At 37.9% G+C, this 14766-nt stretch overlaps 1 protein-coding gene across 3 annotated transcripts in view; it reads right to left on the bottom strand.

Moving 5' to 3' along the window:
- Window positions 1-14766, bottom strand: part of SPINK5 (serine peptidase inhibitor Kazal type 5) — a 215166-nt gene that overhangs the window by 20630 nt on the left and 179770 nt on the right. For all 3 annotated transcript variants that reach the window (XM_063811577.1, XM_001160618.8, XM_001160674.8), the window contains 9 exons: window positions 14226-14310; window positions 11174-11301; window positions 10127-10193; window positions 8574-8701; window positions 6596-6692; window positions 4502-4629; window positions 4008-4080; window positions 2930-3057; window positions 2673-2769 (listed from right to left, as the gene is read on the bottom strand). In XM_063811577.1, coding sequence (XP_063667647.1) covers window positions 2673-2769; window positions 2930-3057; window positions 4008-4080; window positions 4502-4629; window positions 6596-6692; window positions 8574-8701; window positions 10127-10193; window positions 11174-11301; window positions 14226-14310 — 931 coding nt within the window. The remainder of the gene's footprint in view (window positions 1-2672; window positions 2770-2929; window positions 3058-4007; window positions 4081-4501; window positions 4630-6595; window positions 6693-8573; window positions 8702-10126; window positions 10194-11173; window positions 11302-14225; window positions 14311-14766) is intronic.

The raw sequence follows: 14766 nt of genomic DNA, 5'->3' as shown, positions 1-14766 counted from the left end.
TGAGCCCCCAGTGCCCTGCCCCATCTCATTTTAATACCATTTTCTATGAGGCAGAGCCCCAAACCTGTCTCCCTATGAGTGCACTCAGTATTCCACACATAAGTCTACTTCAAAAGCCCTGGAATGAACTAAACGACACTCTTCTGGCAAAACATAAAAACATGTAAACTTTCAGCTTCATTTCTCAACCACAATTTACCAAAAAAAAAAAAAAATTATTGTGCGAGGTGCTTTATCGTGTGGTTTAATAGATTTCCTTTAGTGGTTGTAAAAATCTTATAAGATAAATACGCATCATCCCCATTCTACAGATGAGAAAAATAAATCTCAGCGATATTAAATAAAGTCAGTGTTGAATTTGTGATCAGAAACCTGCTAACCACCAGGTTATACCTTTTTACTTATTTGCTTTTACAAGTCAGAGAATAAAACTCCTATGTGTGGATAAGTATATGGAGCTGCCTTTTGTGTTCATTGAAACATAATGATCATAAAAAGAAGCCAATAGAACCGAGTCTACAGATAGGATCTAGAATGTACTAAAATCTTCAGAGAGCTACAGAAGTCTCTGGAACTTCCTATAAGCCCAAAGAGCCAAAGTGGTGATATGGAAACGTTACCTTAAAAAATAACACAGTAACCTAGATTGTACTTCCCTTCTTTCTTTAAATTGTGATGTCCGTAAACAAACAATTCCAGGCCTTACTTTTAATTGCAGCATTTTAAAAAATTCTCTGGAATTAAATACCTATCAACATATTAAATGTCTCACAACCACCATTTTCACAAATTACTGGAAGTATTTTCTTTTCCAGGTGCTCACAATACCACATATTTTTATAATAGCACTCCTCTGACTGTGTTGCAACCCTGCAATTCAGTCTTTGGCTCTTCTATTCATTAATTATGTGTAGTTCACTTCACTTAAGTTTTCCTGAATTCTAAAAAATTGGAACAATATCACCACTGAATAGATTTTGGGGAGGTTTAAATATAATTATTGGTAAACCTTATTTAACTTTGCATGTGTAGATAAAACTGTAGTTCTCTATTTGACACACACACACACACACACACACACACACACACTCACACACAATCTCAGTATTTTTATTTTTTTTTTAAGACAAGTTCTTACTCTGTTGCCCAGGCTGGAGTGCAATAATCCTATCATAGCTCACTGCTGCCTTGAACTCGTGGGCTCAAGTGATCCTCCCACCTTAACCTCCCAAGTAGCTAGAGTTACAGGTGTGCACCATCATGCCTGGCTATTTTTTTTTAATTATTATTTTGTAGAGACAGAGTCTCACTATGTTGCCCAGGCTGGTTTTGAACTCCTGGGCTCAAGCAATTCTCTTGCTCTGGTCTCCCAAAACACTGGGATTAAAAGAGTGAGTTACCACACCCTGCCTCCATATTTTCTTTATTTTTTTTTTACTCAGTATTTTCTATATATAAATATATATAGCATTTTTCTGTTCGAAATTTTTTAAATAAGGATCATAAAATTAAAAATTTACCAAGATTTTAAATAGATGTCCTTTAGAGATCATGTGAAGTTGTGCAATATTTTCTCAAAGCCATTCATCTACCATAATGCACAACAGATATTCCCAAAATATTTTTAAATAATGATAATTACTAATAAGGTTTCATTTTCTTTAGCCACTACAGGCTTAATGAAAAGTTGCCCTACTAACAGGAAAAATCTTCCCAGGGAAATTTCACTATTTATCTTTTCTAATTGGAGTACGTCGGTGCATTAAAAGAGATTGTGCTGTGTAATATTCTACGTGTTGGTGTTGTAGTGTTGAATACTATTTATAAAGACCAAAACTGAACACTAGGTGGCAATGAAATACCAGATCAAGAATTTATTATCTCAAACTCCAACTTTTCTTCTCTTTTCCTTTTTTTTTTGAGACAGAGTCTCGCTCTGTCGCCCAGGCTGGTGTGCAGTGGCGCTATCTCAGCTCACTGCAAGCTCGCCTCCCGGGTTCACGCCATTCTCCTGCCTCAGCCTCCCAAGTAGCTGGGACTATAGGCGCCCGCCACTGTGCCCAGCTAATTTTTTTGTACTTTTAGTAGAGACGGGGTTTCACCGTGCTAGCCAGGATGGTCTCGATTTCCTGACCTCGTGATCTGCCCGCCTCAGCTTCTCAAAGTGCTGGGATTATAGGCCTGAGCCACCGTGCCTGGCCTCAAACTCCAAATTTTTGATACTGATTTTCTTTGTAATTTTTGGCATCTGATTGCTTGATATTTATTTGTTTAAAAAATTCAGAAACAGCAGAGTGCGATGGCTCATGTAATCCCAGCACTTTGGGAGGCTGAGACTTGAGCTCCGGCAGATTGCTTGAGCTCAGGAGTTCGAGACCATCCTGAGCAACAGCAAGACCCTGTCTCAAAGGAAAGAAAAAATTCAAAAATGAAATTCACTGGCTAACTACAATAATTTGACAGTTGTCACTGGTTCTACAATTGCATCAGAGTCACTTCTGGGGAACTGAAGAGCATGCTATTTATTTTCAAGATCTGGCCATGACTTCATTGTTTACCGTTATATCACCAATGATTGGGACAGAGTCAGCATTTCACAAATATTTGTTGAATAAATATACCATACAATGAACTAACTGAATTCAGGTATTAGCGTGTCTAACATCTATTACCTCTTTGTCATTGCTCCTTTCTCCTGTATTGCTCCTTTCTCCTGTATTGCTCCTGTCTTCATCCTCTTTCTTTTTTTTTTCAGCTGCTTCCCTTTCCCTGGGGGGGGAAAACAATGAAACATTTCAATCAAAGTGAACAAACGCCTCATTAATTACCAGATCTGCTTCTAAAACAATTGTTATTTTCCCAAACTGGTAAGAAATGATTATTGTACTTTAAGACTCACAGTCAAAAGCTCATTTTGAAACATACTCACAGTTTTTCCTTACACATAGTACACTTATTGCCATGTGTCTTGCCATCTGGACCCCGGACAGGGTCACTTTCTCGAGTGCAGATAAGTTTTCCATTTTTCATCTGGCTTCTAAACTCATCACATGTATCCTGAAAAGATGGGAAGATTATATTGGAAGTGCTGTTTTTACATAATATTTGATTGGATTTGAGAATCAGAGGATTTCTTTCCAAGAGTCAGGCAGCCATGTAACCTTGCTGTGATAGGCAAAATAATGTCCCACAGAGAGAGACGTCTATGTTCTAATTCCTGGAACCTCCAAATATGTTGCTTTACGTGGCAGGGAGGAATTATGGTTGAATATGGAATTAAGATTGCTAATCAGTTGAATTTAAAATGGGGAAGTTACCCTGGATTATCCAAGTGGGGCCCATGTAATCACAAAGGTTCTTACTCACTAAAGAGAGAGGCAGCGGCAGGACAGTCAGTGTGAGAATGATAAAGCATAAGAAGGACTTGACTGGCCATCACTGGCTTAAGGGTGGCCACAAGCCAAGGAATACAGGTAGCTTCTAGAAGTTAGAGGAAGCAAAGAAACAGATCCTCACCTAGAGCCTCCACAAAGGAATGCAGCATTACCGACATCTTGGTTTTAGCACAATCAGACCATTTAAAACTTATGGAATCCAGAAATATAAGATAATAAATTTGTGTTATTTTAAGCATCTGCTTATAGTAACTTACACTAGCAGCAAAATAATGCAAAAACAAAAATAAATCCCAGTATACTTGCAAAACCTCATTTTCCCTATCTACGAAATAAGGTTAAAAGGCCAAATTTGACCAGGCTGTTGAAATAATTAAATAAACTATAATTTATAAAAATGCCTTGTAAAGTGTCAGACTTAAAGATGTCCACTTGGCATTAGGTTTCTTCACGGAACAAGTTATCAGTGATAGTCACTGATAACTTGGTAACTCCTGACCTTCTAAGGGCAAGCTCTAGCTTGATCATGTTGACACCTTCTTCTATAGTTTTGATCGCCAATTGTTGACTCACAGAAAGACCATTCTTGCCAAAACCCAAAAAATAACTCACCTTCCCTGATTCTGATCCAGTCCCATTTGATCTGGAGCGAGAATACTCATTTTTTCTCTCTGCTTCTCTTTCCCTGGAGGAGAAAAAAGTGAATATTCATCTTGTTAACAAATATTGACCCTGGATTATGCACTAAGTGTGTCCCGTGCAAATGACAAGAAGTCAGCTTTCTTCAACTGTGCTGGTCAATGATTCCAAATGGCCGTGACAAAGTCTTCCTAGGATTCTGGCACAATAAAGAACAAGGGTCTATCATGATAGCACTTAGAGTTCACAGAATTGTAATAGAAAATACAATAGAAATCAGCCACTTGGTTAGATGCCCTTGCTAAGGCTCATTGTTCCTTAGAGAACACAAGAGAAAAAAATAGAATATTTGGAAATTAGCAAAAAGAATAATTTGCATGGAAGGAGCCATAGCAAATGAGAAACAGCCATTCATTCAAGAGGAATGTGACTATATTTTAGACATGCCTGTTGAGAGAAATACTTACAATTTTGCTTTACACATGGTACACTGATTGTTGTACGATTTGCCATCAGCATCACGTACAGGATCACTCTCCCGAGTACAGCTGAGCCTTCCATTTTCCATTTGTTCCCGATACTCAGCACATTCGTCCTGAAAACAGAGAAGAATGAAGAGCCCCTGGATTACTTAGTCTACTGTATTCTTAGTAAATGTTTTTAACAATCTGAGTAAGAGAAGTTCTTTCACCTCTCTTTATAAGAAACATAACATTGCCGGGTGCGGTGGCTCATGCCTGTAATCCCAGCACTTTGGGAGGCCAAGATGGGTGGATCATGAGGTCAGGAGTTCAAGACCAGCCCGGACAGCATGGTGAAACCCTGTCTCTACTAAAAATACAAAAATTAGCTGGGCATGGTGGTGGGTGCCTGTAATCCCAGCTACTTGGTAGGCTGAGGCAGGAGAATCGTTTGAACCCAGGAGGCAGAAGTTGTGGTGAGCCAAGATTGCTCCATTGCACTCCAGCCTGGGTGACAGGGTGAGACTCCATCTCAAACAAACAAACAAAAAAACCCCTAACATCTAGGTCTGGCATCTGCAGAGAAAAGGGGACCAGAATCACCCATGTTCTAATTATAAGAGATGAGTTGTCATGGCTACTAATGTTGCTTTTAAGGATCTACACAAGGAAATTATAAATATGACTGAATTTAATAGCATATATTAAATGTCAGCAAACTACAGTTTCCCCTTGGTACACTTGGGGGATTGGTTCCAGGATCAAAATCCATGTATACTGAAGTCTGTCAGTTGGCCCTGACAACTCACCTATACAAAAAGTTAGCCCTCCATATATGCAGGTTTCACATCCCACAAGTCCTGTATTTTTTATCTAAGTTTGGTTGAAAAAAATTTAAGTACAAGTGGACCTGGGAAATTCAAACCCATGTTATTCAAGGGTCAATTGTATAGCCCACAGGGAAGATCTTTCCTGCTGCCTGTTCTTACACATAAAGTTTTACTGAAACACATCCTCACTCATTTATTCAGATATTATTTTTTTGCTTCTTTCCCACAACAATGGCAGAGTAAAATAGTTGCAGCAGACATCATATGACCCACAAGGCGCACATTGCTTAAAATATTTAGCTGGCCTTATACAGAAAAAAATTTGCAGGTCTCTAGTGCAGATAGAAGGGAGAGAAAAATGCTGGAGGAAAACCCAAAGTTATGCAAAATGTCAAGGAAGGTAGGCTTGACCAAGTTATGAACAAGACACACAAAATGTCTATCAGACAATTCTAATCAACAGGGCTATTCCTTAAAAGGGAGAACTCAGCCTCCTAAAGCAAAAAAGATGGGAAAAAAACAGAATAGCCAGAGTTTATCAAAGGTAAATATTGGGCCTTTGTCAGATCTGGAAGTGAAGACATGGTTTTGATATTCCAAGGTTGTAAAAAGATAAATAAGGCGACTGCAATTTTATGAAACTGTGTTCAGAGACCCAAAGAGTGACCTTATGTGCAACGTTGCCATGCTGACACTTAAAAATGCCTCAAGAAACATGCTAAACCTTTCCCTAAATTATTTTCTTTTATCCCTGGAAGAGTACTGCTAAATCAGGGAAAGTAGAATTCAGTGAGAGGAAGTAATTTATTCAATGTCTCACAAGTCCAGGTAGTAGGAGCAGAATCATAACCCAATCTGACTCCAAGGCCTGTGCTCTTTTGTCCTATCATGCTGCCTTGGATCAACAGAAAAGACACCTAAAAAAAGTGGCTCTGTCCAAGGCAAGAAAGAATAATGAAAGAAAATGAAGAGCATGTGATACTGATGAGAACGATTATTGATATGAGGTCTAGATTACCATAAAGAGGGCTCAGGAGACTGGGATAAGGTCATTACATATTGTTAATTATTTCAAGGTGTAAAGAAATCCAAATGAACCCCAGAGCAGTGAAAATGTGCTGATATCTTACCCTGCAACCTTAAGGAGAAACTTCTCTGTTCTCTCAAGGACTTAGCACTGCTTTTACCATAGACTATATACGCTATGTCACAGTCCTATTGTCAAGGAGTTGAGCCCGCCCCAGTTATTGAAATTAGAGGTTGCTCTCACCTGAGTGTTTCCTCCTCCACCACCACTGGAACCATGTCCTGCAGCATTTCTCTGATCTTCCTCTTCTTTCCTCTTTCTTTCCTCATCTTCTTTCTGGCTGGAAATTAGAAAGTGGGAGGTAGGGAACAATAGATTACAGAGAGTGGTGTGCATTTCTTTGAGTTTCTCATTATATGAACAAATCACATATGTACAGAATTATCAAGCATTGAGTTAACATCTACTATGCTGCAGGCCTTCTCTAAAAATAAAAATATAAATTATATGGAGTCCTTTGCCAGGAAGGCGTCTCATTAAAATAAAAGAACACCACATATATATCACCATAAACAAGACAAGGTGAGTAAAGCTGGGTGTGTTGGCTTACACCTGTAATCTCAGCACTTTGGAAGGCTGAGGTGAGTGGATCCCTGAGGTCAGGAGTTCGAGACCAGTCTGGCCAACATGGCGAAACCCTGTCTCTACTAAAAATACAAGAATTAGCCAGGCGTGGTGGTACATGCCTGTAACCCCAGCTACTAGGGAGGCTGGGGCAGGAGAATCACTTGAACCCAGGAGGCGGAAGTTACAGTGAGCTGAGATCACACCACTGCACTTCAGTGTGGACGACAGAGTGAGACTCCATAAGAAAAAAAAAAAAAAAAGACAAGGTGAGCAATTAACTAACACTTCATAAATGTTCACTGGGGATCTCCAGCTGTGTTTATCGCCAATACCTAATGTTCAAGAGGCCTCAAAATCATTATCTTCTCTACCAAATGTATTCTTTCTCCTGGATTTTCTACCTTTCACAAAAAAACAAACACAAAACAGTGGAATCATCTCTAATTGCTTACTGTCCTTCAGCTTGCATAGCTGTCGCCACATGACATTGACTTCACCTTCACAGCATCCCCCACCTTGATCCACTCGCCTTCTAGCCTACCTCCTTGCTCTGCGTAGCTGCCTCTTCCTGGGTTATTTATTGCAGCTCCTCCCTCTACATGAGTAGCAATTCTTAAGTTTAGTACTTTCTTTCTCTTTTTCTCCTGTTTACTGCTAACAAATGAATCTTCCTAAAGGAACAATATTTATGCCACTTACTGTCCTATCTGAACAATTTTTGCAGCTTCCCATTACATGTAGAATTGACCTCGAAATCTCTGGTGTGCATTCAAGGTTGATAAAGTTGGTAAGTTCTGACTAAACTAAATGACTTGCTTTTTTCCTAATTTTAGATCCTTATTCTTGCTGTTCCCCTCTTCTCCTCTCATTACTTTCTGTCATGTCCACATTTTATCCAAATTATAAGGTCTAGTTTTATCCCACCATAAAACTTTCTATTAATTATCCCTTTCTTAAAGTACCGTAACATACTACAGACAAATTTTTCATTCAACAGTTCCTCCTTTGTATTATATTACCTTACGTCTGTGACTAATCTCAGTGGACTACATGATTTCTGAGAAGATTATCTATTTCATTCACCTTTGTATAATCATTATACACATTATACACATTGTACATTGTAGATGTTTGGTAAATGCTATTGAATGACTTAAATATTCTAGGTGTACTTCCAAACTTTGTGTAAAGACCTACTTTTCATTTTCTGAAAATGTGTTATTTTCAACAATGTAGGTAAGGACTTTGACATTAAAATCTGTGTGTTTTCTTTCCAACGTGAATTGCGAGATAATCCAGAGAAAGGATCCACTTGATAGCAAATAACTTAAGAATTTTACCAAGGAAGTGTGATCTACTGGCAGGGTCTACCCCAGAACTAACAGAGAATGTAATAGCTTAGTTGTATTTATTTTATTTCTAGAACTGTGAATCTTGGCCATTATAAAGAAAAGATTTATTTCAAATGCTTTACAGATAACCTTCTGTTTCTATTACATGTAAGGAAAGGACAAACACCATACGTATTATTTGCCTGGCTCATTGCTTCCCCAATTCCACCATCCCACAGTAGTGGTTTTCTTTGTGCACTCACAAGACTGCCTTACACATGGCACACTTGTTGCCATGGGTCTTGCCATCTGGGCCACGCACAGGATCATTTTCTCTTGTGCAGAAAAGTTTTCCATTTTGCAAAAGACTCCGAAATTCATCGCATGTCTCCTAAAAGGAAAAGAAAAGGAGAAAGCTTGAGTATCTTCTGGGAAATTAGTTTATTGAGTTCCTACTAAGTGCTTTATAGAAAAAAAAAAAGGAAGAGAGAAAATGACCTGAGATTTTTTTTTTCTGGCAGTTATAGTGTTCAATTTCTATTAAACACAAAGGACTTAAGAAGGTGGCTGTATTTCTTTTTCCTTGATAGCCCCAAAATCCAGACTAAACCTGCAACCATACACAAGACTCTCAATAAACTTAGTTCTCTGATGACTGGGCACACTCCTTGTTTAGGGTTACGTGAGAAATTGGGACAGAATAAGCAATCACTGAAGATCAAAGAGTTAATTACAAATGGCAATTACAATTGATTTTGTATTTTATTCTGAATTCTTTAGTTCAAGTTGAAATTCAATGAGGATGAAAGAGGGAATTTTTCTCCTAGCTCTGCTTAAAGGTTCATTGCCAGATCCCCTAACTAGTTATATTTAGCAAAAGAAAAATAATATGAGAGGAGAGTTTGTCTGCAGTAGTAATGTGAAATCAGAAATTAGCTCATACTGAAGAATTTTCTCTTGTAGATGTTGAAGAGTGAATCTATTTTTCATACGAACTGCTATTATTTTTAAATTTAGAATTACAACTGTGCAATACAACTGCAAACAAGCCAAACATACAGGATTCCAGGGCGATACTTCTTTAGAGGTTATTTTTAATCTCAATAGTCTTTGATGGGGGCAGGGAAATGACCACAACTTGGAATAAACTACTTGGAGCCAGCCTTTTTGAATCCAAGAAAATATTATTTGGGGATGCTACTTTTTAATCTTTTTCCTAAATGCTGGCACCAAAATATAACCACAGGTAAAGCAAGGAACACATGTGTTGACCAAATGTGGTAATCCAAAAACAAATAGTGTACTAGAAAGAAGGCTGGCTTTGGTATCAGGAAGTCTAGGACTGAATTCTATTGTTCCAGAACTTTGAAATATGAAGCTATTGGTACTGATACTCATACTCCCACTAACTTTACATGCAAGTTCTTTTTCTCTGAATTTTAAATCTTAATATTAATATATGGGAACAGAATAAATCAGGGGTTTGCAAACTGTGACCTGTGAGCAACATCTGGCCAGCCGTTTGTTTTTATAAATAAAATTGTATTGGAGTCAGCCATGCCCATATGTTTGTATACAGTCTAGGGCTGTTTAACAGTCACAACAGCCAAGCAGAGTAGTTGTGACAGAGATTATATGGCCACAAAAACAGAAATAATCTGCTATCTGTTCTGTTAAGAAAAAGTTTCTCAACCCCTGGACTAAATGAACCCCTAGTTCCCTCACAACTGGGGTTTCAGTAATTCCATAGTTATTTTTACAGAGATACTGCAAAATCTCATCCTTTCATTGCAGTATAAATATTCAGGATTACTACCTTTTCAGCTTCTCTTTTGACTTTTGCTCTGGGTTCAGCTCTTTCTTTTTCTTTTGCTTCTTGCTGGCTATAAGAGAAGGGAGGATAAAACAATCATTCCTAGCACTCAATACATACTACCCTAAAGGAGAAATGTCTCTACATAAAAATGGTCCATTACTTCTATACCTCCACCAACTTAGCTTTGGAGTGGAAAGGTAAACACACACCTCTCTACATCATTGTTCTTGTCCTTTTGTTTGTTTGTTTGTTTTTTGTTTTTGTTTTTTTTGAGATGGAGTCTCGCTCTGTCGCCAGGCTGGAGTGCAGTGGTGCGATCTTGGCTCACTGAAACCTCCTTCTCCTGGGTTCAAGCAATTCTCCTGCCTCAGCCTCCCAAGTAACTGGGACTACACGTGTGCACCACCATGCCCAGTTAATTTTTATATTTTTAGTAAAGATGGGGTTTCACCATGTTGGCCAGGGTGGTCTTGATCTCTTGACCTCGTGATCTGCCTGCCTCGGCCTCCCAAAGTGCTAGAATTACAGGCATGAGCCACCACACCCAGCCGTTCTTGTTCTTAAGGTTGTTTAAAGAATAAGACACACATGCCATAGCAAACCAGTGAAGAAACTTTTATGACTATATCTCTTTTGAAAAATAAAGATATTGTTCTTCTCCCCAGAAATAAACTAAGATATCAATTAGATGTTAACTCATTTTCAATTTATTAGCACCTAATGATTACACCTTTGGATTATTTGGCAGTGACCTATGCTTGCAGAGAACAGAAGTCCTAGTCCTTTTATGCCATTAACTCCAGTGTAATTTTGCTCTTAGCACATGGTCCTTTCTTGATGGTGATTCAAGTACCTCTTAGACTATTGAAGAACACCAGAAATAAATGGGCTGAGTATATGGCTTTATAATAGTAAATTTCCAAACTCAATGCAAAGACAGCCTTTATTATCTACCTCCTGGAGAAAACTTCCAATGTCACCCCTCTTGCCCACCCGATGCTGATCTTCTCCCACACTCAGTAGCAGCAGTGGCTGCCGCCCACTCACAAGAAGGCTTCACACATGGAGCAGGTGTTGCCGTGGATTTTCCCATCTAGACCCTCAATAGGATCATTCTCTCTGGTACAGGGGAGTCGTCCATTCCTCACATAATGACGATATTCACTGCACAGCTCCTGCCAAATGAAGCAGAAGCAGGTTTTAAGAATCCAATAACTAAACACTAGAAATCTTCCTCCACAATACCGCCTTAAAAACTAAAACATAATGATTGCATGGAAAAGGTGATGCTGAAGGTTGATAGTAACCAAAATGCTTTTCAGAGAACTAGGTCACACATTTGGAACGTGGATTGCTGTTATTTATCTCATTAGAAAACCTTCAGGTCAAATATTATTCTGCACTAGGCACTGTGAAAGATACAGAGAAGAAAAATGTATGGCCTCTTAAATTGGTAAAGGATCTGTGGTATACAGAATAATACCGTTCCACCAAATACGTCTAACTCTTAATACTTGAGACCTGAGAATATGCTGCCTTACATGGGAAAAAGGGCTTTTCAGATATAATTAAGTTAATAACCTTGAAATGAAGAGATTATCCTGTATTGCCATAATGGGCTCAGTGTAAGGCTCAATCACAAGGATCAGTCCTTAAAACTACAAGAGCGAGATGGAAGACAGGGTGAGAGGGAAATGTAACCACAGAAGAACAGTCAGAGAGATATAACATTGCTGGCTTTGTAGATAGAGAAGGGGGGTCCAAGAACCAAGGAACATGGACGGCCTCTAGATTTGGAGACAAAGAGACGGATTGTCGCCTGCAAACTCCAGAAAAGGGATACAGCTCTGCCAACCCTTTGATTTTAGCCCAGTGAGATCCTTTTTAACCTTCTAACCTATGAAATAAGACAAGAAGTTTATGTTATTGTTGTTGTTTTCATTGTTTTTTATTTTATTTTATTTTGTTTTATTTTAAGTTCTGGGATACATGTTCAGAGCATGCAGGTTTGTTACATAGGTATACATGTGCCATGGTGGTTTGCTGCACCTATCAACCCGTCACCTAGGTTTTTAGCCCCCTCATGCATTAGATATTTGCATGAGGGGGCTAATAATATTAGATATTTGCATGCATTAGATATTTGCATGAGGGGGCTAATATTAGATATTTGCATGCTCTCCCTCCCCTTTCCCACAGTCCCCAAACAGGCCCCGGTGTGTGATGTTCCCCTCCCTGTGTCCATGTGTTCTCATAAGTGGGAGTTGAACAATGAGAAGTTTATGTTGTTTTAAGCCACTAAAGTGTGCTAATTTGTTATCGCAACCATAGAAAACTAGTACAGAGTTTTTAATTTCTTTGAAGAAAACACATAAAGGCAACTATAAGTTATACTAAAATGAATAATATAACTAAAATATTTTTTAAATTGTTGGCATAACAAGTGATAGAGTTATTAAGTATATTGCACAAATGGGAAAATCTTTAGGGAGCAGTTAACACACAGTCTGAGCCATGAAAAGTGGCCAGAATTTTGGTAGACAAGAGGGATATTCTGACTGTGAGTAATGGCATATAGAAGGTAAAGTTCATTGTATGTTGAAGAACTGGTGAACTCTCCAGTGTGGAACACCCCACTGGACAATGAGATTAGACCAATAATGACATTAACAGCAATAAATATAATATTACAGAGTGACTACTTAAGATATGTGTGACACTGTGCTGTTATACATTAATAAGTTTCTTGGGACTTCATAAAAATAATATACATAATAATAATGTCCTTATCTTATAAGTGAGGAAGCTAATATATGAAGATGTTAACTGTAGGACCTTACTGGTAGGGAAATGAAGCAAGGATTTGAACCCTGACAGTCTGAGCCTAGAGTCCAGTTTTTTAACCACATTGTTTTTGTGACCACGTGATAGAAAGCCATGAATCAATGCTTGGGATGTCCCAGAAACCAAAAGGTGGCCAGTATAATTGGTGCATGGAGAACAATGTAGAATAATAGGAAATGTGACCTATGAAAAGTGGCAGGGATCAGACCATGTATGGCACTTCCAGACACTACAAGGACCTTGACTTTTACTTTGAGTGAGGTGAGAAGCCACTGGGTAGCACGACCTGCCTTATGGTTTTAAATAATTACTTTGGCTTAAGAGTTGAGAGTAGATTGTAGAGAGCAAAGGTAAGAGCAGTAGAAATGAGCTCTTCTAAATCACAGAAGGACAAAAGAAAAGAATAATGAGGACCTAAGGCATAGTCTGCAGGAATAATACAAATGGCAGAAGCGTGTAAAATCTAAAGTGCATCATGGGCCTTAAAGCCAGAACTTTTGGTTCAATTCTTGGTTCTCAAGTTACTAACTACATATAATTATAATTATATATGATATTATTTGTATCATATAATGTTTATGTTAATATATAGTAAATAATATATCGGTATATAATTGTATTATATGTAACTAATTAAATATATTTCTTAACTTCTTATGTCAGCTTCCAAGTCCTCTTCTATAAAATACAGACAATAATATGTCCCTTCAATGGCTACTACAAATATCAGTCATAAAACTTTATGCCATGATGCATACAGTAGCAACGAATGTACAATTATCATTGTTATCACCATCATGTGAGATGTTAAAGAATGCAAACTCAAGACTCAGAGATGCTTTTATCTCCTCAAAATCTCACAGATAATTAAGTGGGATCCCTAGTTGTTGCTGTTTTTAAGGTAAATATTCATATTCAAAAATGTACTTGAGAAAAATCTGAACATCTGTCTCTATTAGTCTGCATTCAGACAGTAAGATAACAATCTATATATACTTCTTTCTTAGGTAATATAATTGACACAATCAGGGGAGAAAATGGTGATTGATCTCTCTACTGCACGAGCAATTAATAGATTTAGTGTGAATAAACTGAATAAGGAAAGGGGAGTACTCTTGTATATGGGGATCCAAACACATTTTCCCAGTTTGCAAAGAAACTAAGAATACTGGAATGAGGAGGAGGGAATAGGAGCCCTCCCTAGGGAGAGTGATCGTTGAATATTTATGTGGCTCTGATGATCTCAAACAACTACCTGAACTGCTTCTCTCTTAACTTTTTCAGCCTCAACTTTCCCTTTTTCTTCTTTATTATTTTTCTTCTCTTCTTCTTCAAGTTTGCTGTAATAGAAAAAGAAGATATAGGCTGAATATGATTCCCTACTCTTTTTGGTAGTACATTTTTAAAAGGAATGAGGATCTTCCAAACCAATAGTCAGATTCAGTCTTCAATACAAATTTATCTAGTCTGAGATGTGCTTTTGCTTTAACCAATAGTACAGATAAATTTAGCTATTTACATTCCCCCTCTAAAGAAGAAAAATTACAAAACAAGCATGCATCTTTATCAGTCTGTGGCCCTCAGGTGATCTTATTTTTTGTAGGTAGCTAATTTTAATTAACATTCTGAATAAAGCTACAATTGTCTTGATTTTATTTCACTGGTTAAACTTTCCTCTCCAAGTAACTACCATATCCGTGATAAAGGCAAAGGGTGATGCTAAGTCAGATGATGGGCTCAAAATCATAATAAACCATGTTTTACTTTAAACTAAAAATTTTAAATATTATTTCAAT

The sequence above is a fragment of the Pan troglodytes genome, chromosome 4 (assembly GCF_028858775.2).
Source record: "Pan troglodytes isolate AG18354 chromosome 4, NHGRI_mPanTro3-v2.0_pri, whole genome shotgun sequence".
Classification (NCBI taxonomy): domain Eukaryota; kingdom Metazoa; phylum Chordata; class Mammalia; order Primates; family Hominidae; genus Pan; species Pan troglodytes.
Note: the sequence above shows the minus strand (reverse complement) of the source record. Positions and strands in the feature narration are given on the sequence as shown.